The sequence below is a fragment of the Mesoplodon densirostris genome, chromosome 15 (assembly GCF_025265405.1).
Source record: "Mesoplodon densirostris isolate mMesDen1 chromosome 15, mMesDen1 primary haplotype, whole genome shotgun sequence".
Taxonomy (NCBI): domain Eukaryota; kingdom Metazoa; phylum Chordata; class Mammalia; order Artiodactyla; family Ziphiidae; genus Mesoplodon; species Mesoplodon densirostris.
The window spans coordinates 7103346-7130553 of record NC_082675.1 but is presented as its reverse complement, the minus strand read 5'-3'; the positions used below and the strand labels follow the sequence as shown (position 1 = coordinate 7130553).

Below are 27208 nucleotides of genomic sequence, written 5' to 3'. Positions count from 1 at the left end.
GCGCCATACGGCGGGCGGCCGCGCGGTGCCTAGGCGCGGGCGGCTGGCGTGGATCGCTCAGTCCCGCGGAGCCGGGCCCAGGAACGCAGGCGGCGGCAGGATGAACAGCATCAAGAACGTGCCGGCGCGGGTGCTGAGCCGCAGGCCTGGCCACAGCCTGGAGGCCGAGCGCGAGCAGTTCGACAAGACCCAGGCGAGCGGCGGGGCGAGCGGGCGGCGCCGTCCCCCCTTCCCCTCACACGCGTCCCTCGGAGCCCGGCCTGCGCCCGCCTCCAGAGCGCCGGGGGCTCGGGCCGCTCCCCGGACCCCTTGCTCCCCGGCCACCTGGGGGCCCCCGGCCGCATCTCGGCCGCGGCCACCCAGCTCCCCGGCCTTCGCCGCCCGAGCCGCCCCGCGCGCAGGTGAACCGGAAGCGCGAGCCGGCGCCTGGGCCCGAGGTGGCGGGGAACCGGGGTGGCCGGGGACTGGGATGCGGCCGGGGACTGAGATGCGACCGGGGGACCAGGTGGCCAGGCGACCGAGGTGTCCAGGGACTGAGAGGCGGCCGGGGACCGAGGTGGCTAGGAGCCGAGGGGCGGGAGGGGGCCAGGTGGAGGGAGCCGAGACGCGGCGGGGGGCCAGGTGGGGTCAAGGTGCGTCCGGGGCCCGGGTGCGCCCGGCCGGGGCGGCCCGACTGGATTTCTCCGCCCTGGCCGCGCCGCCTCTCCCGGGCTCCGTCTACTTTTCCCACGCCTTAAAAGAATACCCCCTCCTCGGAGAAGCAATGCATTTCCTTAAAGGAAATTCCCTGCTTCCTTTTCTCCTGAGCTGTTTTTCAGGGCCGCACAATATCTTATTATCTGCTGGGCGAAAAGTTTCACCTCTGTAGCCAGACTTGTTTGCCCGAGCGCTGGCCCACGTATAAACAGGTTCACACCCCCTTATTAAATGACGGCGCCTGACAGACAGAAACTTCCTAGGGCTCCCTTCCTGCACTTCCCACGCGCCCGCATCTCTTCCCGAGGGCGGCCTATCCTGGGAGGATTATTTTAAAAATGAAACAATGACGGGGGTGTGTATTTGTCCATGTGTTCCTGCTGAGACCGCACTGATGAGGGCGTTGCTGTTTCTGGTTTTCTGTTCCTTTTTATTTTACAAACACTGAGGTATTCTTATGCCTGGGGGAAGGGGGGAGCATACTGGGTTTTTTGCCAAAGTAAGTCAACCAGGACTGAAACAGCAGAACATTTTTACTTTAGAAATAAACCACGGACTTCCCTGGCGGTCCAGTGGGTAAGACCCCACGGCCCCAGTGCAGGGGGCACGGGTTTGATCGCTGGTCCGGGAACTAAGATCCCACACGACGCGACCAAAATAAATAAATAAATAAACAGAAAACAAAAACCAAAAGCCAGAAGGAACCCACTCACTCCTGTCTAAAGTAGGATGATGACATTTGTGTCTGCCTTTAGCAAGGTCCTTCCCACCTCTCCCTGCCAGGAGCAATGACTTGTGCGGTGTCTTTCAAATCAAGTTAGCACACGCAGCCTACAATAACTTTCGTTTTGAAGTAAGAAAAAGTGCAGGGGAAACATCTAACCTTTGTGCTTGAGATTAACAAGGAAAATGATAAAACCTTGGCTCCATAAAAGACTAGTGCGGAGCCAACCTAGCTGCAAATTATTAATTTACCCTTGTGATCATCATCATCATCTGGCCCCTGGTGTATTTTCAGCCCGGATAGCCCGTCGTAAAAACAAGTGTGGCATTTAATTTAAAATCATTAATACATAATTAATTGTGCCAGGAACTTGCGGAAGGGGAGAACATTTTAATTGGCAGAGAATCTGGATGTTGTCAGAAGATCTATTCATTCACTGATTTTTTGTTTTTTCTGTGGTTTTGAGGAGCTATAAAGAGGTCAGATTGCTACATAGAGGAGATGGAATTTAAAGGGCCAAGTTCATTGATCTTACTCTTAAATTGTTATAAAGCAAGGGCAAGCTTTCTGAATGTCAAAGAGAAAGCATCTCTGATACAGGACAACTTATTCTGGTGGTTGGTTTGGTAAACAAGAGGGTATTTTGTTTTTGCTGGTTGGGTTTTTCTCAGGGGCCGAGAGGGTTACTTATCATGAATAATTCTTTCTAATAGGTGAATCTCATAGGATTTACCCATTCCAGGGCTCTTTTCTGGAAAGATGGAATTCAGGTTCAGTGTCTAGATTTGCTTGTCTTCAGAGTGACTTATTGAGGGATGTAGGAATAAGGTTTTGTGCGGGGTTAATATTTAATTAGCTCGCTCCCAGGAATATCTACTGAGCTGCCAGCCAGACCTCATTGGTGGAAAGGACGAGGAGAGCTGAGGTTGCTGCTTACACGTCTCCTTCTGGACAGAAAATAGTACATCCAACCCGCCGACGCACCTTCCCTTTGAACTGCACTGCCTGTGGCTTCACGTTGACCACAGCGTCCTGTGTAGCAGAGGGGCACTTTGGTTTCCTTAGAACTTAAGTCCCCTACTGTCCTGCCAGCCTCGCTTTTCCTCCTGGGTTTCTGGGTCAAGAGGAGGAAAAATGCTTCCATATTTGCTTTCTTGACTGGCCACACCCTGTTTTGCAAAAAGGTTCCTTCCCCGCCCCAGTTGGGAGTGTGAAGGGAAGGGGGCAGTCATGCGTCCTTCGTGAGGCAGGTGCTTGTGTTTGCTGCATGATGTGGGTATGCGAGTGCGTGTGTGTGTGATCCCAGGGGCACCGTCCAGAAAGCTGGTCTATTCTTCCCCAAGACTTTAGTCCCTTTGGTGATAAAACCCCTTTTCAAAATGGAAGTGACAAAATTGTATTGGCTTTTTGTTGTTGTAGTATTATGAATGCAGAATAGTGTGGAATACAGTATACCTGTATGTGCTGAACCTGAAAATTGTCTCGTTAAAAAGATGGTGTGGGGCTTCCCTGGTGGCGCAGTGGTTGAGAGTCCGCCTGCCAATGCAGGGGACACGGGTTCGTGCCCCGGTCCGGGAGGATCCCACATGCCGCGGAGCAGCTGGGCCCGTGAGCCATGGCCGCTGAGCCTGCGCGTCCGGAGCCTGTGCTCCACAACGGGAGAGGCCACAACAGTGAGAGGCCTGCGTACCGGAAAAAAAAAAAAAAAAAAGATGGTGTGGTATCATGGAAAGCGGTAACTAACACCTGAGTGCTAGCCTGTGTTCCTGGGCATATGGTGCTTAACTCCTGTTTCCTGGTCTATAAAAATAGAGATAATTCCATCTACTTCCTAGGGCTATTTTAAGGTATAGAAATGGTGGAGTGCGGGCCTCCCTGGTGGCGCAAGTGGTTGGGAGTCCGCCTGCCGATGCAGGGGATACGGGTTCGTGCCCCGGTCTGGGAGGATCCCATATGCCGCGGAGCGGCTGGGCCCGTGAGCCATGGCCGCTGAGCCTGCGCGTCCGGAGCCTGCGCGTCCGGAGCCTGTGCTCCGCAACGGGGGAGGCCACAACAGTGAGAGGCCCGCATACCGCAAAAAAAAAAAAAAAAAAAAAAAAAAAAAAAAAAAAAAAAAAAAAAAAAGAAATGGTGGAGTGGGCTAAAGAGGGACCCCTCAAAGATGTCCATGTCCTAATTCCTGGAACCTGTAAATATGTTACAACTCGGGTAAGAAAATGCTAATCAGCTGACCTTAAAAATAGGGGGCGTAGCCTGGGTTATCCAGGTGGGCCCAGTGTAATCACGGGGCCTTTAAGTGTGGAAGAGGGAGGCCGGGGAGGAGGTCAGGGTGGTGTGAGGTGAGGACAGCGCCGCCGAACATCGCTGGCTTTGAAGCTGGAGGAGCGTGGGCGTCCTCTAGAAGCTGGAAAAGGCAAAGAAACGGACTCTTCCACAGAGCCTCTAGAAAGAAACGCAGCCCTGCTTACACCTTGATTTTAGCCCCGGAAGACCCGTTTTGGACTTCTGACCTCCAGAACTGTAAGATGATAAATTTGTGTCGTTTTAAACCACTGAGCCAATAGTGACCGTTTGTTGTAGCAGCAGCGGGGCCACGAGTACCGACAGGATGCAAACCACGCAGTACGGTGCCCTGCGGACGTTCAGCTAGACATCTTCCTCCCTTCCCCACCCCCAAAACGCTTTAAACTTTGAGAACTGTTTCAGACCTTCCACGAGGGAGGAGATGCGTCTTTGAGGTATAGCATGGGTGAGGACTCAGCAGATTGGAGTCCTGGAAATGCTAAACTCCAACCTTGCTTCTTCCTTGTCTAAGTGCGCCTTGGCCATCTGGGCCTCGGTTTCCCCTGCAGGAAATGGAAACAGAGCCCAGAAGCTTCCTGTAAGGTTAGGGTGAGAGAGGGGCCATGCTGCTCAGTACACCAGGCCCGGCGGGGAAGAAGCGCATTAGATACAAGCATACGGGGTAAAGCTCCGCAGGTGTTAGGGGTTTTCTGGTGGGGTGGTCGCTGTGGAGTGGGGAGCAGCAGGTGGAAAACTGTTCGTAGGTCCAATTTTCCAGGTCAGTGACATGTCCCCTCTGCAGCCTCTGTGGAACTGTGGAACTGCAATCTTGTAAAAATGAACATTTATTGACACTCAGGGCTTCTCAGGCCAGCTCACATTAGAAAAACGCTGTCCAGTAGAAACAGAATAGGAGCCAGGTGTATCGTTTTTAGATTACTTAGCCACACTAAGACGCAAACAGAAACAAGTGAAATTCCCTTTAATCATATATTTTATTTAGCCCAGTGTATCCAAAATATAGCCATTCCAACACGTAATCACTATAAAAATTATGAATGGGATATTTTACATTCTTTTCCTCCTACCAAGTCTTCAAACTCCGTTCTGTGTTTGTTATAGCACATCTCAATTTGGGCTCACATTTCAGGCACTCATTAGCCACACATGGCCAGCAGCTACCGGGTTGGACATCAGGGTGTTAGAATCACCTGGGGCGCTTTTAAACTCTTCTGTGTCTAAATGCTGGAGATTTGGAGTGATTTGGCTTGGATTGGAGTCCTGGGCGCATAGGTCTATTTTCTTAAAATTCCCCAGCCAGGAATTCTGTAGAATCTTATTACTGAAGGCAAGCCACAGGACACAGACAGGTGTTTGGGAACTTAACTTGAGTTTCTGGTTTGAAGGCTGTTCCCAAGTTGGCCATAGTCTTTTGGGCTCCCATCCTCTGCACACTGTTTCCTCTGCCCTGACTTCCTTTCCCACACATGTCATCACCCCCTCTGCCAGGCAGGCAGACTTATGCACACTCCCTTTTAAAAAAAAATTTTATTGAAGTGTATTTGATTTACAATGTTGTGTTTAATTTCTGTGGTACAGCACAGTGACTCAGTTATACATATATGTTCTTTTCTATTGTGGTTCATCACAGGATATCGAATAGAGTTCCCTGTGCTCTACAGTAGGACCTTGTTGTTTATCCATCCCATAGGTCATGGTTTACATCTGCTGACCCCAAGCTCCGTCCTTCCCTCCCCGACCCCCTCCCCCTTGGCAACCACAAGTCTGTTCTCTAGTCTGTAAGTCTGTTTTTGTTTCGTATTTAGGTTCATTTGTGTCGTATTTTAGATTCCACATATAAGTGATATCATATGGTGTTTATCTTTCTCTTTCTGACTCGCTTCACTTAGTATGATAATGTCTAGGTTCATCCATTTTGCTGCAAATGGCATTATTTCATTCTTTTTAATGGCTGAATAATATTCCATTGTGTGTGTGTGTGTGTGGAGATATATATATATATATATTTGTAGATATATATATATACCACATTTTTATCCATCTATCTGTCGATGGACATTTAGGTTGTTTCTGTGTCTTGGCTATTGTGAATAGTTACACACGCTCCCTTTCTGTCTTCATGATTTCTTATAGATGCTGTGGCATTACCACACTGTTAGCTACCAACCCCTTTCTGGGCCTCATTTAAATGTTTATTTTAAAAAAGTTCCCCCACCCCCGAGCTTGGGAGGAAATCTAAACCACATGGTGAAAGCCAGAAACACCCCCCCAGCTCCGCCCACGTCGGTCAGCTCCCTGAGGGCAGGGGCAAGGGGCCTGGCACCCACTGCAGGCTGGTCGAATGGCTAAAGAACAGAGGTGAGCGAGGCTTTCTGAAAAGAAGGAGAGAAAGAACCAGGCTCACGACCCCCAGAATGCTGCCTGCAAAGCCTCAAGTGAGCTGCCCCGGCAGCACCTGCCTTCCTCCCAGGTCCCCGGTGGTGGGCCAGCTGTGGTGGGTGGTGAGCTGTGCCCTTCCTTTCAGCTGCGCTGCTGTTGCCTGCCCCTCAGACACCCTCCACCTGCTTCTGCCGCATCAGCCAGCTTGGTGATGCTCAGGGCAGCTGCTGACTTCCTGGTTCCTGGGGTTTCCTGCCACAGTCCCCCTGGGCTCCCCGGGTGTCTCATGACCTCTTGGTTCAGGCTGGGGTGGGGTTGTGGCTGCTCGTCCTTCCCCTCCCCCTTCCCATCTTTGTACGTTTGTCCCACGACACGTTGATGAGGGACCACTTACTGTGTATGTGTTGGCTTGTTTCTGGTGCTCTGGGATGTGCTACGGGAAGATGAAGATCATTCTCATCCCCTCCAAGGGTTTTCGTCTTGGCGAAGGAGGTGGGAGATGAACAGGTGTGCTGTGGCAGAGCTGTTGAGAGCGAGACTCTGTGCCTCAGTCTCCTCATCTGCAATAGGGGTATAATCGTAGTGCCCGAGTCATGGAGGATTTGCCGGATGACACAGCTCCTGGTGCGGAGTGAATGCTGCCCTGAACAGCTGTTGGCTGTTACGTTGTGTATGGGAAAGCGGGCTGGACTGAAGAAATGGAAATGATGCCGTCTTGGTTCCGTCCCTGAGCCCCTAGTTGAGCCTCTGTAAATGGGGAGCTGGGGCTGTTGGGGAGGGCAGTGGACCCGCCACAGGGGTTGGGCGGACTTGGGGAGGTGGGGAGCAGCCCATTCCTGGAAGAGCGGCCCTGCGGTGCCCCCTCCTCCAGGACAGCAGGGCCTGCTCCCAGGTGACACCGACCTCTGGAAGAGACTCCGGTGGGGAGCCCCAGGGAGGTGCCCCGGGGAGGTCGGGGGAAGCCGGCCACTGTGACTTCTTGGCAGAAACACAGGCCCTCCTGACCTTGACCCCAGGCCAGCGTCCCATTTGTGAATAAAACCTGCCTGGGCACTGAGTCCAGCACTGCGAAGTGGAAACTCTGGACTCGAGTCTAGACCTGCTTGGCGGGGGGACAGGGAAACGCAGCCGGCTAAGCTGAGCTGGGGCCTGAAGAGCCTTTGCCGGCCGGCCGCGTTGTCAGCGATACCCTTCCCCCCACCCCGCTCCCCCCAGCTCCACCTGACTCCAGGGTGGACTCAAATATCACCTTGTTTGCGAAGCCGTCGACCGCTTTCCTCCTGCCCGAGCCTTGCCAGGCTGCCCTAGTCCTCACGATATTATTCCCACTCTTCCCGTCTCCCCAAACCCTGCAGCCGAACCGGCAGGAGTGGACGGCCGTGAGGTCGGGCGTGTGGTTAGATCCAGGGTCACGGAGAAGGGATTGCATTGCCTCCCCCTCCGAGCCCCTAAGCACTACCCTCTGAACCCCAAGATCCTCAGGCACGGACAGTGTCGGCTCCTTGTGTGCTAGCACCCAGGACTGCCCGGCTCGGGGGACCTGCGCGGTGTGCGTGCGCTGAATAAATGGGTGCCACAGGGGCCCGTGGGTAGCCCTTTTTGGGGGGCTGAGCTGCCACTCAGTGAGGCCTAAAAAGCCATGGCTCCCACTGCAGGGAAAGACTGAGTTCTTGGAGGAAAGTTTAGTAGAGGCGGGCTTGTTTTTCCTCTTGCTGAAATAAACACATCCTTCCACCTGCATTAGGTTCTCCTGCCAGGAAGTGGCTCAGCCCTCTGGCTTGTGGGACAGACAGGTCTATGGAGTGGTGTCACCAGGGCCCAGGCAAGGAGCCGCCCAGGCTGGCTCCCTGTCCATCCTGGAGGCGGGACTCGGGCCCCGTCCTCCTCTACTGTCTCTTCCTCCTCATGTGTCACCTGCAGAGCCCGGGGGAGAGGTGGCAGTGTCCCCCAGTGAGCCTCATCCGGTGGGTGGGAGGATCCTGCCCAGGGCTCCCACACAGGAGCAGCGGCCGCAGCGCGGCCCTCCCTGCGGTTTCATAAATGGTCGAATGATTGAGAGGCCCGGACGGAGCGGGCACTGGGGGACGTGAATAAAGGGAAGAGACGGTTGAATCGCAGGATGGTGTTGCTGCACTGACTTCCCTCTGCTGAAATGACCGAGCTGCGGACCTCTGGCCCAGAGCTCCCCACCGCTTTGCCCGAGACCGCATTCAGCCACCTCCTCGGCTACAGAAATCCTGTGTTTGGTTCCATCAATGGCCTTTGAGGTGGCAAAAGCATTTGAATGAGATCTTTCTGTCCTTCAAACAACTCTTTGGGAGCACTAAAGCAGGATAACCCACCTCTCTGCCAGCCCCTGTGACCCGGCTCTTTGAAGGATGTTTTTTTGTCCCTGCCAAGTGCCACCGCGAAGCGCGCCATGATGACAGTACAAGGAGGACTGAGTCTGATTCATTTCAGGGTTGATTTTAAAAATAGAAATTGTTTTATAGTTGCCTTTACTATTTAACTCTAGTGGATAAATTATTAGCTAGAGAAAGAGACACACACACTGCCTTGAATTTAACCAGTACTTATATTTGAAAGAGCTTTCATTCATTCAAGTATTCACACTTCCATTCATCCAGTAAAGATTTATTGACCTCCAGGCATGGGTTTCGGGACGTACAGCAGGGAGCGAGACCAGCAGGATCTGTTGTACCAAGTGCGTCTGTTCGGGGGTCAGAGGTAGAAACGGAATACGTGGTAAACAAGATAGTCTCAGGGAATAAATGTCCTGGGTGAAAGTAAGCAGGAGGAAGCTATCTGTGTGGAGGGAGGGCTGCTTTAGATAGGGTGGTTGGGGGAGACCCCCCCCCCAGGGGGGGCATTTTAACTCAGAGCAGGGTGACCTCAGAAGCACAGCCGGGCTTGGCGGTGGGACCGGGCTTGTCCTGTTTGAGGAACAGAAGGAAGACGGTGTGGCTAGAACAAAGCTAGATGTTCCAGACACACTTTGTGTATGTTTGCATTCTCGAAGATTTCAAGGGTTTTTTTGCTCCTGCTTTTCAGACGGGAAAGGGGAAGCTTCTAAAGTGAAGGCACCCCTATGGGTCGGAGTGGACGGGACCGGGGTCTGTGTGCTGGGGTGCCACGGCTGGCCATGGTGGAACTGGGTGAGGAGACCTGTATTTGGCCCCGTTCACGTGGGCTCCTGGGGAAGGGGTCTCCCTGAGTCCACGTTCCTCTGCTGTGCAGAGTTCCCCACGGCCTGGAGGACGTCGGATCTCGCAGAGAACATCCAGGGCTGCAGCCCCTGCGGTCACTTGGTTCTGACCCCCTGCGGGGGCTGTGGGTTTCTGGAACGGTATGGCCCGTGTGGGTGCACACCGGGCTGTGGTGTGGCCCGTGCGGGTGCGCACCGGGCTGTGGTGTGGCCCGTGCGGGTGCGCACCGGGCTGTGGTGTGGCCCGTGCGGGTGCGCACCGGGCTGTGGTGTGGCCCGTGCGGGTGCGCACCGGGCTGTGGTGTGGCCCGTGTTGCTGCGCACCGGGCTGTGGTGTGGCCCGTGTTGCTGCGCACAGGGGAGCCCCCTGAGCTGCTCGCTGCCACACTGTTGCTGTTCTTACCCGCGGCTTGAACGAATCCTGGATCCAGAACCTGCGTTTTGACTTGGAGTTGGGCCAGGCCCTCCCTGAGTGACACCAGGCCCTCGGGAGCTGGGTCCCTGAAGTGGGACAAAGAGGGACCAGAAGGACGTGCGTGCTGGCACACGGCTCCCTCAGCCCAGCCCCCTCCCCCAGTGAGAGAGGCGGCCCGGGACCCGGTGGTGGCTGAGGGGACAGTCTACAGAGCCAGCAGCCTGGGTTCCCTTCCTGCGCGGCCACCTTGGGAACTGCTGGACCCGGCTTAACGGGGGAGGGTTGTCTGTGTGGGGACAGTGCCTAGAATGGTGCCTGGGTTCATCATGGTGACCTTGAGCTGTGATTTCCTCATCCACATGCTTCAAGGGTTACTTAGGAGATTAAATGAGATGATAATGGTGAGGTGCTCGGCACGGTGCCTGGCACATGGCTGAACTCGATAAAAATCATTTTATTATTCTTTTACTGAGGCCAGTTTGCTGGCCTTTGGCATGGGATATGCCTCCTGCAAGCTTCCCAGTGCCAGCAATTCTGACTGTGTCTCCAGAGCCTGCTAGAGCCTTCCCACCCCTTGGCCTTGTCCCCCGCTGCCCTCCAGAGGCTCAGGCCCCTCGCTGTGAGGTGGCTCCCTGGGACTGGGCTGGGATTTTTCCAGCACAGCAGGAGCAGCAGTGGTCTGAATGCCCGTGAAACTGTTTAGTCACCCACCCTCACGGGTCTGAGAAGCGTGCCTCTGCCCGCCCTCCGCTGTCTTTGCAAACCCTCTAGCTCCCTCCCCCAGAGCCCCCCTGGGCATATCTGGGGGTGTCATAGACCCACCGTTACTGCTATTGTCCTGCTTTGCTGCTCCCTGCCCCCCATCCGTGGCCACTCAGAGGTCGAGTGGGAAGTCAGATAAGCAGATTCCCAAGACGGTCGCCACCTGCCCCCGCCCCAGGACCCTCTCTCTCCAGCTCTGGCTCTTCTGCCTCAGCACCCAGGCCCCTAATCAATCCATTCCACTTGGAGTTTCTGTCCCCTAGAAGGCTCCCCCCATGGCAGTGGATCCCACCTGTTATGATTGAGAGAACCCACACGATGGTCCCCGGTGCCCCTCTGACTGCCCCTCCCCCTACAGTCTTCCTACAGTCGCTCGTGGGGCTGGTGTGAGGATGCCATGCTTGTGTAGAAGGAACCAGGTGTTGCCGTCAGAGCTGCACCTGGATTGTAAACCCAGGAGCTAAGCCACGTCAAAATCGCCCAGCACAGATTCCAGGGCTGAGGAGAGGAGCCCCAGTGCTCCCCCCACCTCTGAGGCCCGCTCAGGACGGGCGGGGTGGGGGGACGGGCATCCCTGGGGCCTGCCGTCCCCTCCTGGGACAGGGCTTGGCTGCTGCGCTTGGCAGGAAAAGCAGGCTTGTGCAGTGTCCACAGACCCGCCTCTGTGTGAGCACTGTGCCTCCTTGTGAGGCCTCCCGGTCCACACATCTGCCGCCTGCACACAGCAGGGCCGTGTTCCCGCCGGGAGGGACCCTGTTCCTACAGCCGGCGCGGGGAGCGGGCGGCACCGGTTGGGCGGAGGGGGCCAGACAGACTCCCGTGTGCCTGAGTCGCCGCTTCTCTCTGGGGCCCAGGAGCCCCCCCTCACTGCCTCTGAAGACCTTCCATGTGCCAGGCACTGTGTAGGGGCTGGGGCCACAGCCGCCCCAGAGAGGCGGGACCACTCCCCTCCGTGGCGTAGACATGGGCTGGGAGTGGGGGGAGGACAATAGACAAAGAAGGAAGACACTGTCGGGTGCCGACCACACGGAGAAGCATAAACCGGCAGATTTAAATGGCGTGGCAGCAGGGAGGGGACAGGTGAGCAGATTCCCCCGAGGGGAGGGGCAGGCACTCTTTCTGGGGGTCCAGGGCCCAGCCATGAGGGCGCTCCGTATACATGTGGGCCGACGGTGAAGTAAAAGCCTGTGCCCAGCGGCCTCTGGGGAAGGCTGCGCGGTGGGAATGCTTACCCTGGGCCGCCGGCCCCACCAGCCCATCCCTTCAGGGCGTCTCTGCTTCTGCTCTCCAGCTGCAGGCCCTGGGGGAGGGGGGTCAGCACGCCCCTCGTGGGCATCTGCGGAGGACAGGGCACTTGCTGGGATGCAGGCGGCATCTTTGCGTCCCCGGCCTCCGGGGCAGCTTGCTCTGCCTGCGGGACTTTGGCTCTGCTCTGTTCTTGCCTGGGATCTTCTGAACAGGTGGCAGTCGTCAGAGCCCGCTCAGGTGTCAGGGCAGCTGGGGGATGCGGTTACACACCCCCCGAGACAGGCACTTCCGGCTTATGGGCTGGTGTCTCTTCCCAGCTCTGTACCTGTACTGGAGAGAGGTGCCTGGGAGCTGGATAGCAGAACCATTCAGGACACAGCCAGACCTGGCTTTGCCCTTATTAGCTATACGGACGAGACACCCCCAACTCCCTGAGCCTCAGTTTCCTCATCAGGAAAGTGGGGCCGTGCCCACTTGCCAGGGCTGCTGCTGGGAGTGTGTTGCCCGTGCCTGACGCAGGGGAGCAAGTGCCCTGGAATTGCTGGTTGTCAGTTGTTGTCCTCACCGCTGCTGCTGTGGGCAGAGTTCTGCCTGGTGGGGCGTGATGTTCGCGGGGCTGGGAACCGTACACTCAGGGTCCGGCCTCTCTCACGGTGATGCCTGTGGAGGGAAGGCAGGCGCTGGGGCCTCGGGGAGGCCGAGTTGGCAGAGGATCGGCAGACACAGGACAGATGGTGAGGGAGCCCTCGTGTCTGGCTCGCTGAGGCTTTGAGTGTACGAGGTGCCAGAGACTGTCTGCGTCCCTCTCAGGACCCCGGTACCACGAGGCCAGAGCCACTCCCCCAGCCCGGCCTTGATGCTGGGAGAGTCATCCATGTCCCAGGGGCCCGGTGTGCTGCGTGCTGCAGACCCGCTCTGCAGACCATGGCCACAGTGGGTGCTGTGTGTGAAAGGAGGTCAGCCAGCCTTGCTGGGGTGGCTGCGAGGGGCTAGCCCAGCCCCCAGCAGCTCCTAGGTCCGTGAGTCTGAGCAGGAAGCACGGCCATGGCTCTCAGGAGGTTGCTTTTCTTACAGAGGAAATCTCAGTGCTTTGCAAAGCAGGACCACAGTAGGGTCACAATAGACCGCAGATGAAAGACGTCGCCTCCTTGCCCGGCGGGGGCAGTTAATGTTGTTCCCAGGCCAGCGGTGGAGAGCACAGTGGCCTCTGGGTTAAAAGGAAAGAAAGCTCCTGCTGCCCCTCGGGGCTCCCTCTCCGCCCTGTCCCGCTCCCGGCACTACTGGGCCTGCTGTGGACAAGTCCATGCAGGGCCGGGCTGCAGGGTGAGCGCACAGCTTGCCCTGCTCAGCGAGCTCCCTGGATGGCCTGGGGCAGTGTGGGCCCGGGTGGAGGACCTGTGGGAGACGTGGGAGAATCGGCTGACCTGGAGAGGAGCCTGCACTGGTCAGGGACCTCATCCTGTCCCTCCCACCCGTGGCATCGGCAGCTCTTCTCATTTGGTCCACAAGCACGGATGCCCCCAGCTCGGGGCTGGGTGGGTGGACAGAGGCTTACAAGACCTGCCGCCAGGTAGAGAATTAAAGCATATCCATAAGTAAACCCAGGGCCGGCGGTGGTTCCTGGGTGAGTGGGGTGGGGGTGACAGTAAGTGCCCTGAGCCTGTGTGAGGGAGCAGTCACATCCAGGAAGACTTCTCGGAAGAGGCGGCGTTGAACTAAGGGGGACGAGATGAGATGCCAGCAGCTGGAGGTGGGAGGGGACCTGCATCAGGGATGAGTTTGCCGCGTGCTCAGGGCCTGAGTGGCGGCAGCCTGTGTGCTAAGCGGGTCCCCTTCCTGCCACCCCTGGCGGGGCCGCGGCCGCTGTTTGTGTCACTGGGGGTGGGAGCTGAGTCAGGATTCGCCCAGGATGCATGTGGACAGGCGATGGGACCTGGTTTATCCTGGTTTTCCACGAAGTGGCTGTGAGGCCTCATGTCTCCAGGCCGTGCCCCGTGGTAAAGTAGGGGGGACGTGCATGTTCTGGTGGAGTGCAAGGGGGCTCAGGCCACAGCAGCCCCTCCCAGAGGAGAGACCCGATGGAGGATGTCCTGCGGGGACTGGCGGCTCCCCTGGGGCCCAGGGGCTACGCCTTCTGGGGAAGACGAATCACACACAGCTTTCAGATCAGAGTTGCTCTCCTGCAGCACAAGCCGGCTTTCGTCCTTACCTCCCAGGCCTCTGGAAGCTCTGTGTGGTTGTGGCATCGGGTATTAGCTGTAGTTTGAGCTGCACATGTCACGTGAAGAAGAGTCTTGAGTGGCCTGGTTTGCTTAGGTTAGAGGATTTCTGTTTTTCCCTTATCTCTACTCTCGCCTTTACCCGGCTGGAAGGGTCGGTCCCGTCTGTGTGTCGCCCCTTCCCCCTTGGGTGGTCCGTCCCGGGAAGCCTGCCGGTGGGTTTCTGACCTCTGCCCCCTCTGTTCCCTCCCAGGCCATCAGCATCAGCAAAGCCATCAACACCCAGGAGGCCCCCGTGAAGGAGAAGCATGCCCGGCGTATCCTCCCTGCTGCCGGCCGGCCTCCGTCTCTGGGCCCCAGGGGAGGAGGGGAGGGTGAGGAGGACGTGGGGGAAATGAATTAGGGGAGCAGTGGGTGCGCCAGATGGCCTGATGAGGGGCGTCCCCCTGTGGCCTTGGGCCAGCCTCGCTCAGCTCCTCCCAGACTCTGAGTCCCATCTCAGGGAGGCCACCTATTGTCTTAGGCCATTGGGCCCAGCTAAATTCATGGGGCATGACTTTGCCCTTTCTCTTGCTTGGCTGAGTGGCCGACGCGGAGGGAGGGGTGTGGGGAGGGGGGAGGGCGGCCTTCCGCCCGCCTCTCTGCGCTCAGTCACCTGTTCAGCGGCACCTGCTGAGCACCCGACCTCCCCCACGCTTGAGTCCCTGCTGCCTGCACTTGGCCTTGACCCTGGCAGGCATCATCCTGGGCACTCACCACGAGAAGGGGGCCTTCACCTTCTGGTCCTACGCCATCGGGCTGCCGCTTCCCAGCAGCTCCATCCTCAGCTGGAAGTTCTGCCACGTCCTCCACAAGGTCCTTCGAGACGGGCACCCCAACGTGAGTAGCCGCTGGTCCGGGGGCCCGGGCCCTCCGTCTGCCGCCTCTTGAACACCCCAGGGGGGCACAGAGCCGCATCCTTTGAAATGAGGGCTGTCCCAGCGTCTGGGTCCCTCAGCTCCGGGCTGGCCCGCCCTGCCTGCTGCCCGCACCCCGTACATGGGAGCAAGTGTCGGGCCCGCCCCCCCACCCTCCACGAAGGCTCTGGCTCCTCCATCCTCCATCCTCGTCTCCCCCCCGGGCAGGTGCTGCACGACTGCCAGCGGTATCGGAGCAACATCCGGGAGATCGGAGACTTGTGGGTAGGTGCGGGGAGCGGGCGTGGTGGCCTTAGCGCCTGGCCAGCAACACCACCCGGAAAGTCCACCGCCTTCCTGCTTGGCACACAGGGCCAAGGGGGGGACAGGGCACCTGCAGTGGTGCCCCCCGCCTCCTCCTCCCAGCACAGTTAGAGCCATGTTCAGTGGGGCCATGGCGGCGGGCGGTGAGCATCAGTAAATGAAATTCAGCCTTGCTTTTGAGGCCTAGCGCAGGAAGTCCCAAACACATCCCTAACGGGCCCTGCGGCTCCAGAAATCAGCAGCCCTTCAGTCCCTGTGAGTTCACTACCCCACCCTGAGTCTGGGTAAGTGGTGCAGACTCTGAGCCCCCAAGACCGGCAGCTTTTGAATCTTGGAAGTCTGCATTTGCAGCAGGCTCTCCAGAAGCGTTTCATGCACAGTGAAGTCTCAGAGCCCCAGGAGCTTGTATTCTAGATCCACTCCACGACCCTCAGGAACTAGGGGCGTCCGCTGGGTGGAGAGAGGGCTTCTGGCCTTATCTGTCCTCTGGGAGCACTGCTGGGGCCCCAGCAGCTGGGGCGGGGGCCGGGTGGCCTCTGGGAACTGACCGGCTTGCAGAGGGGACGCCCCTTGAAGTGAGGAAGGTGGCGTCCCTGGTGCCATCTGCAGATGTGGGCCCAGCGGGCGTGGCCGCAGGGGACATGGTGTCTGGAGGCGGGTGCGGGGAGGATGTGTTCACGCGCCCGTCGGAACGTACCTCCCCAGCCGCCACCAGCATTTCAGTAGAGCGTCCCACCTCAGAACTGGCCTCTTGCCCTGGACAAGGAGCTCTCTTGTCACGAGAGTCTCTCTGGCAAGAGTGAGAAGAAGAGAGCGATAGGCAGAGAGGGGGCTGGCAGAGGCCCTTGGGAAAGGAGGTTGGCCACCTCTGGTGGGTTGAGCAATGGTTGTTGAATGAATAAGTGACAGCGTGGGAGGCTGAAGGATTGACACCCTCCTCATCATCTTGCATCTTCCGGCCTCGCCTTCCTTGTTTGCCGCACAGGGTTCCTGGGCGAGCTCATGGGCAGTGTGTCCTTACCCAGGGCCCTTTCTCCACAGGGCCATTTGCATGACCGATATGGGCAGCTGGTGAATATTTACACCAAACTCTTGCTGACCAAGATCTCCTTCCACCTCAAGGTAGTTTCCTCCGGGGAATCGTGGGGCTGGTGGGACCCTGGGCTCTTCCCTCCAAGATGTCTCAGAGGGTGGGATCTGTCCTGTCCCCACCTGACCCAAGGGGGAGCTTGGGACGGATGGCAGGGAAGTCAGAAGGCCCGGAGGCGTTTCCCAGTGTGGGAGGTGGGCTCAGCCCTGCCCTCAGCTCCGGATGGACGTCCCCATCCTCTATGTCTTGGTCTCTGTAGTCACTGCCTGGGGCAGATGGTGGCTCCACAGGCTAGGGGGCTTCTCTGGCCCCTTCCCCTCCCTCAAAAGCTAGAAGCGGTGCTGGGCCAGAGCTGAGAGGGGCTGCGGTTGAGTGGGGGTGTCCTCTCCGCAGCACCCCGAGTTCCCTGCGGGCCTGGAGGTGACAGACGAGGTGTTGGAGAAGGCTGCTGGGACCGACGTCAACAACGTGTGAGTCCCCCGGTTTCCCGTCTGTTCCTGCGGCGTTCCTCACCCAGGTTCCCACTGGGGGCCGTGCTCTGTCTGGGGCTGGAGGTCGTCACGTGCCCAGGAGCTGTGGCTAAAGCTAAAGGGATGGGGCTTACTTGGAGCTGGGCATTTTGGCTGAAGGACTGCCGTCTGTGCATCCGTGCAAAGGCGTGTGCGTGGACTGTGCTCCCTCTCCCGCCTGGGGGTTCTCGCAGGGCCGTGCCCTGCACCCCTCCCGCTCATCTCTCCCTCCTCCTTCCCCCGTAGCTTCCAGCTTACCGTGGAGATGTTTGATTACATGGACTGTGCGCTGAAGCTCTCTGAATCAGGTGAGCCAGCCGAGGGGTGGACCTGGGGTTGCTGCCTCTGGGGGCCAGCCATTCCTGGACACACCTGCCCCCTGGGACCACACCCCCACCAGGAGCAGGTCACAGGGCCTCCAGGTGCCCCCAGAGCATGGAAAAGAGGGGGCTTTACCGCCCCTGCAGGACGCCAGGCAGGCGGTACGTCCAGGGAACAGTCTCGGCCGAAGGAAACCCACTCTGGCACCAAGGCGCGGGGTGGGGGGTTGCCGGGGGGTGCCAGGAGCCACCTCTTCAGGTTCCCGATCCACCTCCCAGCTGAGCCTGCCCCCGAGGCGGTTGGTTTCCGCCTTCTTGCCCATTCTCTGCTGTAAAAGGCCTCTGAGTCAGGTCAGGTTTTCCAGCCCAGGAACGCGGCAGCCGTTGAACAGGAAATCTCAGGGGGCTCACCCTCTTGGGGTTGCGGAGGTGATTGTTTTCAGGGGCAGCTTCAGAACAACTTGTGGGTGACTCGGTGCTCTCGCTCTCCACGGGGAGAGTGAGAGGCAAACGCCTTTTTAATGGAAAACCAGGAATGAGGAAGAGGTGCTTGGGCAGCCTCCTGGCGCCCAGGGCTGGACCCTGAGGCTGGGTGAGGCGGGGTGCAGCTGTCCTGCAGAGATGGGCCTCTCCCCAGTCGCCTTGACGGGAGGCGGAGAAAGCCCACAGCCAGGGCCCACACCCCCTGTGCTAGCGTCTCCCTGAGAGTATGAGGGGAGTGGGCGTTCCCCGCCCCGAGGTTTGTAACAGCCCCAAATGGGAAATGTCCTGAACGCCCTTCAGCTGAGAAATGGCTGCGTTGTGTTTTAAAACACAAAATAGTATTCTGTGTGTATTTTAATTGTTTACAAGGAAAATGTACTTGACGTGACAGGTAATTAAGTTTCAAGCGGGTGAGGGACAGCACTTAGCGCCTCCCTCCTCATCCCTCCCCTCCCAGGCGTCCTTGTGTCACTGTGGAGGTTTGCAGATCGCCCCACCCCAGGCAAGGTGAGAGTAGGCCCGGGTCGGGGGCCACCCATCTGGAACCGTGTCCCACGTGGGCCGCCCTGGGTCTCACGTGCTCATTTCTCTCCCCGCCCCAGAGAGCAAGCCCGGCGCGGCTGGCAGTATGTCTGTCTCTTTCCCTCCTACTTGGTCCATCGGATGAAAGGCTGATTCTCAGGGTCAGGGGAGATTGACCCCGAATGCAAGTGAGGTTTTGGGGTCCCTTGGGGTTTGCAGAACCGCGCCCTGAGCCCGCTGCTGTGAGACTGACCAAGCCCGGGCCTGTGTCCACATCTGCAGAACGAGGTCTTGGGGCTGCACAGCCTTAGGCCTCCACCCTTCTCTAAGATTCAGTGAGCTGGAAGCCCATGGGTACAGGACTGTTGAAGTCACCCTGTCTCGCCTGCTCCGCGTCCTGGGCCCACTGCCTGGAAGCTCTCCAGAGACCCTGGCCAAGCTGAGCTGCATTTCATTTGCCCCCCCACCTTGCTGTCACCCTAGTTTGTGGGAGCGCTGGGCCTTCAGTGCACAGGGTCCTTCCTCGCCTCGAGGAGCATGCTGGTGTCCGAGGGCCTGGGGTGGTAGAGTCCCACCGCCTGGCTGGGACTGGTAAAGCCAGTTACGCAGGCCATTGCCCCGTCTTCAAACCCAGCTGTCTAGGTTGCTGTGACGGTGCCGTGAGATGACGGTCAGGGCCAGCGCTCAGCCGCTGTCCTCACTGTGGCCGTCACTATGCCTGCAAGCAGAGTGGGGTCTGCGCCTGCGTCTCCTGGCTCCACGTGCTCAGGCTCCTCCCGCCCCCCCTTTTTTATTTTTTTACAGTTTTCCGGCAGCTCAACACGGCCATTGCCGTGTCCCAGATGTCCTCGGGCCAGTGCCGCCTGGCCCCCCTCATCCAGGTCATCCAGGACTGCAGCCACCTCTACCACTACACCGTCAAGCTCATGTTCAAGCTGCACTCCTGTGAGTCCCGCTGCCCCCAGCCCTGCCGGCCTCGGCCCTGAGGGTCAGACGAAGCCCCAGAGGGCTGTGCTGATAGACTGTATCCGGGATGGGAATCAAGCAGTCTTTAAGATATTTATTAATTAAACATAACAGTAATACACTCATTACCCATTAACATAAACAACATACTTGTTATAAAAAAAATTACTATTTTCCAAAACAAAGATTTAGTGGGAAGAGCCACGTAGCTTTACGTGTTTGCAGTTCTCTTAACCGCCTAGCCTCGGCGGCGGCAGCGGGGTGCTCGCTGGGCTGGCGGGGAGGACCAGGCGAGGCACGCGGTGACTCCTCAGTGCTCAGAAAGGGTCTGGGCTGCTGGCTGGGGTCTGTAAGCTGCTCCAGTGTCAACCTGGGGCAAACTCGAGTGAGCGCGCCCTGACGGACCTGCGGAGCCCACGTACAGTGCGCTGTGGTCAGGGTTCTGCCCGTCCCACTCACCGGTTCCTTCCCTCACTCAGTCAAGAGCTGAACTCCTCACAGGGGGTTCTTTGGGCCCTCCTGATGGGTGGGACGCAGCCAGGTGGCAGGTAATCTAATCTATGACGGTTTCTAGAAGGTGGAGGAGCAGGGAGGGGGAAGGGAGGGAGCGGATCTGAAGTCTCGGGCGCAGTGAGCGAGGAGGGGGTCCCGTTACACCTCCCTGCCCCCAGGCCTCCCGGCGGACACCCTGCAAGGCCACCGGGACCGGTTCCATGAGCAGTTTCACAGGTACCAGCCTGGGCGGGGTGGAGGGTGGCGGCGTGTGCTGGGGCCACCGGGCTGGGGCCTGGCTCCTCTGACCTCCCGCCTCTGTCCCCGCAGCCTCAGAAACTTCTTCCGCAGAGCCTCTGACATGCTGTACTTCAAGCGGCTCATCCAGATCCCCCGGCTGCCCGAGGTACCTGCGCCCTCCAGGGGCCGCCGCCGGCCTGCAGCCCTGTTCTGCCCTGGGCTCGGCCCCGCGTGGGGCCTCGTGTGGGCTGTGGGAGCGGCCGAGGGAGGGCCTCCTGCTGGGGGGAGCGCTGGGTCGCTTTCACCCGCTGCCCCCTCAGGGACCCCCCAACTTCCTGCGGGCCTCGGCGCTGGCCGAGCACATCAAGCCGGTGGTGGTGATCCCCGAGGAGGCCCCCGAGGACGAGGAGCCCGAGAACCTCATCGAGATCGGCACGGGGCCCCCCGCCACGGAACCAGCGGTGAGCCGCCCCCCTTCTCGCTGGGGGCACTGGGGGTGGCTGGGGCTCCCTCCTGGCCTGGGGGAGTGGGGGCGGAGGTCACCATGCTTTGCCGTGGCAGGTGGTGGCTGACCTCTTCGAGCAGACATTTGGACCCCCCAATGGCTCCATGAAGGATGACAGGTGAGGGCCTGGGGAGCCCACCATCGTGGGAAACAGCCTTCCGGGAACTGTGATCCCGAAAGATCTCGGCTGGGGACACAGACCTGAGATGCTTAAACCCCGAGGGGGTGCTGATGAGAGCACCAGTGGCCGTGCCCCGGTCCCCTGATCGTCCCGGTTGAGTGAACTTGAACGCCGGGACCACGCGGGCTGGGGAAGACCACGCCTGACCTCTGTCCCCAGGGACCTCCAGATAGAGACCTTGAAAAGGGAGGTGGAGACGCTCCGCACGGAGCTGGACAAGATCCAGCTGGAGGTGAGGGGCGAGGGCGGCGGCGCAGGGGCGGGCGGGCGGCTGCCCCGCGCAGGGGACCTACACCCCACCCCTCCCGCCGCCCAGGCGCAGCGGTACATGGCGCAGCTGAAGGGCCAGGTGAACGCGCTGGAGGCCGAGCTGGAGGAGCAGCGGAAGCAGAAACAGAAGGCCCTGGTGGACAACGAGCAGCTGCGCCACGAGGTGGCCCGGCTGCGCGCCGCCCAGCTGGAGGGCGAGCGCCACCAGGGGCTGCGAGAGGAGGCGGAGAGTGCGTGGGCGGGGCGGGGAGGGCGGGGCGGCGGGGTGGGGGGAGTCCGCCGCCGGGCTGGGGGTCACGGCCGCAGCCTCCGCCTCCCCCGCAGAGAAGGCCAGCGCCACCGAGGCGCGCTACAACAAGCTGAAGGAAAAGCACAGCGAGCTCATCAACACGCACGCCGAGCTGCTCCGGAAGGTAGGCCCGGGGGGCGCGGACGGGGCCCGGTGGGAGGAGGGGGCCCCGAGCACAGCCCAGCCGAGCCTGTCCCCGGTCCCCGCCGGTGCAGAACGCAGACACGGCCAAGCAGCTGACGGTGACACAGCAGAGCCAGGAGGAGGTGGCGCGGGTGAAGGAGCAGCTGGCCTTCCAGGTGGCGCAGGTGAAACGGGAGTCAGAGATGAAGGTGCGTCCCGTGAGCACAGGCCCTGCCCCGTAGACCCCCGCGCCCCCTACCTCCACTGCCCTCGTGACGTCCTGCCCCCTTCCGTCGTAGCTGGAGGAGCAGAGTGACCAGCTGGAGAAGCTCAAGACGGAGCTGGAGGCCAAGGCGGGAGAGCTGGTGCGGGCGCAGGCGGCCCTGAGCCGCGCGGAGCAGGTGTGGGCCCTCCCAGGCCCAGCGGCCACGGAGCGCAGCGTGCTTCAGAGCGGCTCGCCGTGGTCTTGGGGTGTGGCTCTGACCCAGCCCCGGGGTGTACACAGGGCACAGGACCCACTCCTGGGCCCTCAGCCAGCCTTTAGTGTCCTGGGGCCCTAGGGAGGGTCTGTAGATTGGGGTGGGGATGGGGGCGGGTGGGCGGGGCCTCTGGAAGCCCTGCTCACCGGCCAGGTGTTCACAGAGCGGGTTGGAGCTGAGCTCGAGGCTGGATGCGCTGAGTGCGGAGAAGGACACACTGAGCAGCGTCGTGCGGCAGCGGCAGGCTGAGCTGGTGGCGGCCCAGAGCCTGGTGCAGGAGAAGGAGGCAGCGCTGGGCCGGGAGCAGGAGCGCAGCTCCCGGGAGAAGGGCGAGCTGCAGGGGCGGCTGGCGGACAAGGTGCGGCCCGCCCCGCCCTCTCACCCTGTGTAACGGCTGACTTGGGGCAGAATGCCCTTTTATCACGAGCAGCCCAGGCGCGGGGGGTGCAGCAGGGCCTCTCGCTAAAGCCCCTTGCCCAGCGAGGGTCTCCGCTGGGGCCTGGCTGGCTCACCACCTCGCTCTCTCCCGCCAGGAGTCTCAGGAGCAGGAGCTGCAGTGCAGGCTGCTGGATGAGCAGTTCGCCGTGCTGCGGGGCACCGCCGCCGAGGCTGAGCGCATCCTACAGGACGCCGTGGGCAAGCTGGACGACCCCCTGCACCTGCGCTGCACCAGCTCTCCGGGTAGGGTCGCGGCGGCAGGCGCTCGGGCATCGCCCTTCCCTACTTCCCACCCACCCTGAGGGAGGCGGGCAGGAGGGTGCCGGGGCCTCAGGCCAGGCTCTGCCCCTCACCGGTTCTCCCTGTACTGGCAGACTACCTGGTGAGCAGGGCCCAGGCTGCCCTGGATGCCGTGAGTGCCCTGGAGAAGGGTCACGCCCAGTACCTGATCTCTAGGGCAGGTGAGTGCAACCGGGGCGGGCCTGGGCAGGGCAGAGGCCGCCAGCGGTGGTGACCCGGGTCCACAGGCCATTGCCGCCTCCTGCTTTCGGGGTGGTTTCCACCACAGGCGCCTCTCCAGGAAGCCCCAGCCCCGTTCCAGAGATCAGCCCTTCGGGCCAGGGGTCACAGAGACCCGGGGGTAGTTCCTGCGATGCTGCTTTCCAGCTGCGTGACCTCGGCCCGGTCCCCTCCCCCCGAGAGCTGGGGTACTGGTGCCTGTGTGGGCTTGCCGGGCAGGAGAGGCACCGCGGGGACTTGTTCCAGAGCAGCAGCGTTGAGGGTTGTTGTCCTTCCCGAGCAGACGCCTCTGCCCTCGTGGCAGCCCTGACCCGGTTCTCCCACCTGGCTGCGGACACCATCGTCCACGGCAGTGCCACCTCCCACCTGGCCCCCACTGACCCTGCTGACCGTAAGTGCGCCCTGGGCTTGTCACATGTGCTCCTCACGGCGGACCCGGGAAAGGGGGGTGGTTGCCGATAGGTCCTGGCGTCAGACCCGGCTGGGGTCTCCCGGGGTTCTCGGCGCCGGCTCCCCTCAGCCCTCTCCCCCCAGGCCTGATCGACACCTGTAGGGAGTGTGGAGCCCGGGCTCTGGAGCTCGTGAAGCAGCTGCAGGATCAGCGGGCTCTGCTGCAGGCCCAGCCCGGCCTGGTGCAGACGCCCCTGCAGGGCATCCTTCAGCTGGGCCAGGTGAGGTGTGCAGCCGGCATGCTGAGCGTGGGCCAGGGTCTGGAGGGGAGCGGTGGGGCCGGGCTGGGGTCCCCAGCTTCTCTGCACCTCCTTCCAGTTTGGGCTGAACAGGTACTCACGTGCAGAACCTGAAGCTGTGGGACATGGGGTGGGGACAGCACCACCCTCTGGGGCCCGGCTGCCCCAGTCTCGCTCCCAGGCTCTGTTGGGTGGCGGGAGGTGGAATCCACTCCCTCTGACTCCTGGATTCCCTCATTCCCCAGGAGCTGAAGCCCAAGAGCCTGGACGTGCGTCAGGAGGAGCTTGGGGCTATGGTGGACAAGGAGACGGCGGCCACGTCTGCGGCCATCGAAGATGCGGTGCGGAGGATCGAGGTGAGAACCGGGGTGCAGGAGCCCGGGGGGCGCTGGGCTGAGTGCGGGCTGCACCCGCCTCCGCACTCAGCCTCTGTGCGACGGCCAGATGGCCTCTGCAGGTCAGAGGTGGGAGGGTGGGTGGGGGCTCTGGCTTTCGGGCCCTGGGCCGCGGCCTCCCCTCCCTGGCTCCGCGGCTGATCCCGGGGCTGGTCCAGTGCGGGTGTCCCCTTTCCTCGCACGCTGCCCTCCTCCCGACCCACTCAAAGCTCTGTCATCGGGTGTAGGACGTGATGAACCAGGCCCGCCATGCCAGCTCTGGGGTGAAGCTGGAGGTGAATGAGAGGTGAGACCTACTATCTGCCTGCCCGTCGCCCCAGGGCGGGTTCCCCATTTTTTCCAGATTGGGGGAGGGGGGAGGGGCTTCTGCCCTCCTGACTGTTTAGCTCTCCAGAAAGAAGGCCTGGGAACCTCAGAGCATGCCCGACCCTGTGGGCCCACCTGCAGAGCCCCCTGGCGCCCCTGTGGCTTCGGGGGCCGTACTGCAGCTCTCTCTCTCTTTTCCTCACCCTTGTGCTCCTCTCAGGATCCTCAACTCCTGCACAGACCTGATGAAGGTGAGTGGCCGGCTGGGACCCAGGGCGGGCCCTGTGCCTGGCCGGGCCCCCGAGAATGACACACATCTTGGTCTTGGCAGGCCATCCGGCTCCTGGTGACAACATCCACGAGCCTGCAGAAGGAGATCGTGGAGAGCGGCAGGGTGAGCTGGGCCGCTGGTCTCACGGGGCCTCCCTGGCGGGGCCAGGTGGGGCCCCTCCCTAGCGGGCAGGCTGCACAGCTAGGCCATCGAGGGACAGGTTCCTGAAAGGGGGCCCACCCCAGAGCCCTCTCCGTCCCGGATCACCTGCCCTGTGGCTTAAGCCGACCACGGGACTCCTCTCGGGCACAAGACACCTGAGCGTGCAGAGTGCTGACGGGCCCTCCCAGTGCATGCAGCGTACCTGGGAATCGCAGCCCAATCCCCCACGGCCCAGGGATGCACCCTCGTGGCCGGGGTGAGGGGAGGAGGGCCCATCCGCGGGGATCTGTTGCCACCCGGGACGTCCTTGACTGGTCCACCCCGCCCTCCTGTCGCCACTAGGGGGCAGCCACGCAGCAGGAATTTTACGCCAAGAATTCGAGGTGGACGGAAGGCCTCATCTCTGCCTCCAAGGCCGTGGGCTGGGGAGCCACGCAGCTGGTGTATGTCGGCCCAGGTCGGGGGGCAGCAGGGTGTGTGGTGCTCGGGGTCTGGGGAGGGGTGTTGAGGCGGCCCACCGTCCAGGGGGTTGGAGACCCAGGCCCTGCCCGGCTCTGCCCCCAGGGAGTCAGCCGACAGGGTGGTGCTTCACACGGGCAAGTACGAGGAGCTCATCGTCTGCTCCCACGAGATCGCGGCCAGCACGGCCCAGCTGGTGGCGGCCTCCAAGGTGAGCCTCCCCTCGGGCTCCTGGGCTCCCGGCCGTGGCGGCGGCCCCACGTGTGGCGGGGAGACCGTGGGTGTGGGCGTGGTGCAGCCAGCAGGCCGTCCTGCCCTGCCAGGTGAAGGCCGAGAAGCACAGCCCACACCTGAGCCGCCTGCAGGAGTGCTCGCGCGCCGTCAACGAGATGGCCGCCAGCGTGGTGGCCTCCACCAGGTCGGGCCAGGAGCAGATCGAGGACAGAGGCGAGTGCTGGGGCCCCGGGGCAGCGGCCGGGCTGGGGGCAGGTGCCCAGACGCTTACCCACTCCCCTCTGGCTGCAGACACCATGGACTTCTCCGGCCTCTCCCTCATCAAGCTGAAGAAGCAGGAGATGGAGACCCAGGTGGGCGCCCTCGGCCGTCCCTCTCCTACCCTCGTCCCTCTCCAGTCCCCCCTCCTACCCCTGTCCCTCTCCCGCGGCTGAGCTCCGGGAAGGCGGGAGGGCCCCTGGGGCGAGGCCGTGGGCCTGCTGAGCGGCTGGGCGCCGGGCTGCAGGTGCGGGTCCTGGAGCTGGAGAAGACTCTGGAGGTGGAGCGCGTGCGGCTGGGCGAGCTGCGGAAGCAGCACTACGTGCTGGCCGGGGCCATGGGGACGCCCGGTGAGGAGGAGCCCGGCCGGCCCAGCGCTGCCCCCCGCGGCGGGAGCTCCAAGAAGCCGCCCCTGGCCCAGAAGCCCAGTGTGGCCCCCAGGCAGGACCAGCAGGTGCGGGGAGTCAGTGCGGGTGTGGGGGGTGACAGTGGAGGGGCCCCAGGAGTGCTGTCCCGGCCTCTGCTCACTGGCCTGTGGGGCAGCGGGCCTTGGGGACGGTCAGAAGCCACTGACCGGTGGGCACAGACAGGCGGCCCCAGCAACGCGGGGAGCGTGGCAGGTGCCAAGGGCCCGTGCCAGGGACGGCGCAGGGGCCGAGGAGCGGCGGGGTGCTTGGAGCCCGGCGCAGGGCATGTCAGGCACTCTTGGCCGTGGCCACTGAGCCCCTCACCTTTGACTCCTGCAGCTTGACAAAAAGGATGGCAGCTACGCGGCTCCACTTGTCAACTACTAGGCCCCCCCGCGAGGGGTCCAGCGGGGAGGCTGACGGCTAGACCCGGGCCTCGTGGCTGAGGAGCCTCTGAGAAGGCCCAGCCCTCGCTGAGCGCAAGGGCTCAGGGCTGACCGGGGCTGACCGGAGCAGTTCTTCCCAGAGGAGAGCCTAGTTACCTGCAACAGGACCTTCTCAGAGCAGCCAGGACCCAGCAGGCCTGAGCCATAGCTCTTCAGGAAATACATGGAGCATTTCTAATATTCTGAGTTAGATCTTTTTTGAGTTTGTGTGCAACACACCAGGAAGCAGGGCCATTGGAGGGGGTGTTTGTTTGGGCCGGGCCTCCCTTGCCCCTGGGACTCGCGGTCTGAGGTTAGAGGTGACTAGAACACAGTCTGTGCTGGCTGTTGGGGACATGGGGAAGACATCACCTGTTCGTGGCCTTCTTGGGACCTGGTGCGGCCTCAGGCAAAGCAGGGTGCTTTTAGGTGGGCTGGGGGTATCGCCCCTTCTCCCTGGGCCTCGCTCTAGGGCGTCAGTGATGGCGAGTGCTGAGGACGACGAGACCCTCCCCTGGGAAGGGGGGCAGGCCAGGTGCTGCGGTCCTCCTGGAGTCTGTTCCTGCTGGAACCTGCACTGACCCTCCTGCTTCCTGCTTTTCTTTCCCCTGGTCTGGCTGCCCCTGCCCGGGAAGCCCCGCTCTGGCCCCTCCCCACGCCCAGCCACCTCATTCCTCCCTTTGCCTCCCCATCCCGGGGAGGTTTCCAGCCCTCCCGCAGGCCTCTCCAGTTCAGCCAGAAACAGCCCAGAAACTAGGGAGCCGCCTGCCCGCTCTTCAGATCAGGATCAAAGGCACCTGGTGCTCCTGGGGCAGGGGGCTGCCCTCAGGGAGGGCTGACCGCGCTCTCCTCGAGCCCCCCGCCGCCTCCTGGGAAGAGGGAGGCCCCGCTGGAAGGAAGGAACTCGGTCTGGAGGGGAGCACAGGAGGCAGCTCGAGCCCCTTGGCGTGCCGTGTTTCCTCGTGTTGAAGCGTCAGATCGGCAATAAACCGCACTTGTTGTCA

The 27208-nt window shown here is 61.0% G+C and overlaps 1 protein-coding gene across 2 annotated transcripts; it reads left to right on the top strand.

The window, feature by feature from the left end:
* HIP1R (huntingtin interacting protein 1 related) lies at positions 1–27208 on the top strand. Of its 2 annotated transcripts, XM_060119525.1 has the most exons (32): positions 1–193; positions 14206–14269; positions 14689–14831; positions 15077–15133; positions 16214–16294; positions 16656–16732; positions 17018–17079; positions 18901–19041; positions 19734–19791; positions 19885–19960; positions 20115–20255; positions 20356–20417; positions 20640–20712; positions 20797–20980; positions 21075–21163; positions 21255–21371; positions 21462–21563; positions 21805–21999; positions 22175–22322; positions 22454–22540; positions 22882–22989; positions 23133–23269; positions 23533–23643; positions 23910–23968; positions 24209–24239; positions 24320–24382; positions 24764–24864; positions 24986–25091; positions 25204–25327; positions 25406–25467; positions 25620–25826; positions 26119–27208. In XM_060119525.1, exons 1-32 carry the CDS (start codon positions 101–103, stop codon positions 26164–26166), a joined length of 3207 nt encoding a protein of 1068 aa, XP_059975508.1. In that variant the 5' UTR covers positions 1–100; the 3' UTR covers positions 26167–27208. The 2 variants fall into 2 exon arrangements, with proteins under 2 accessions (XP_059975508.1, XP_059975507.1); XM_060119524.1 differs by having other exon boundaries at positions 25204–25467.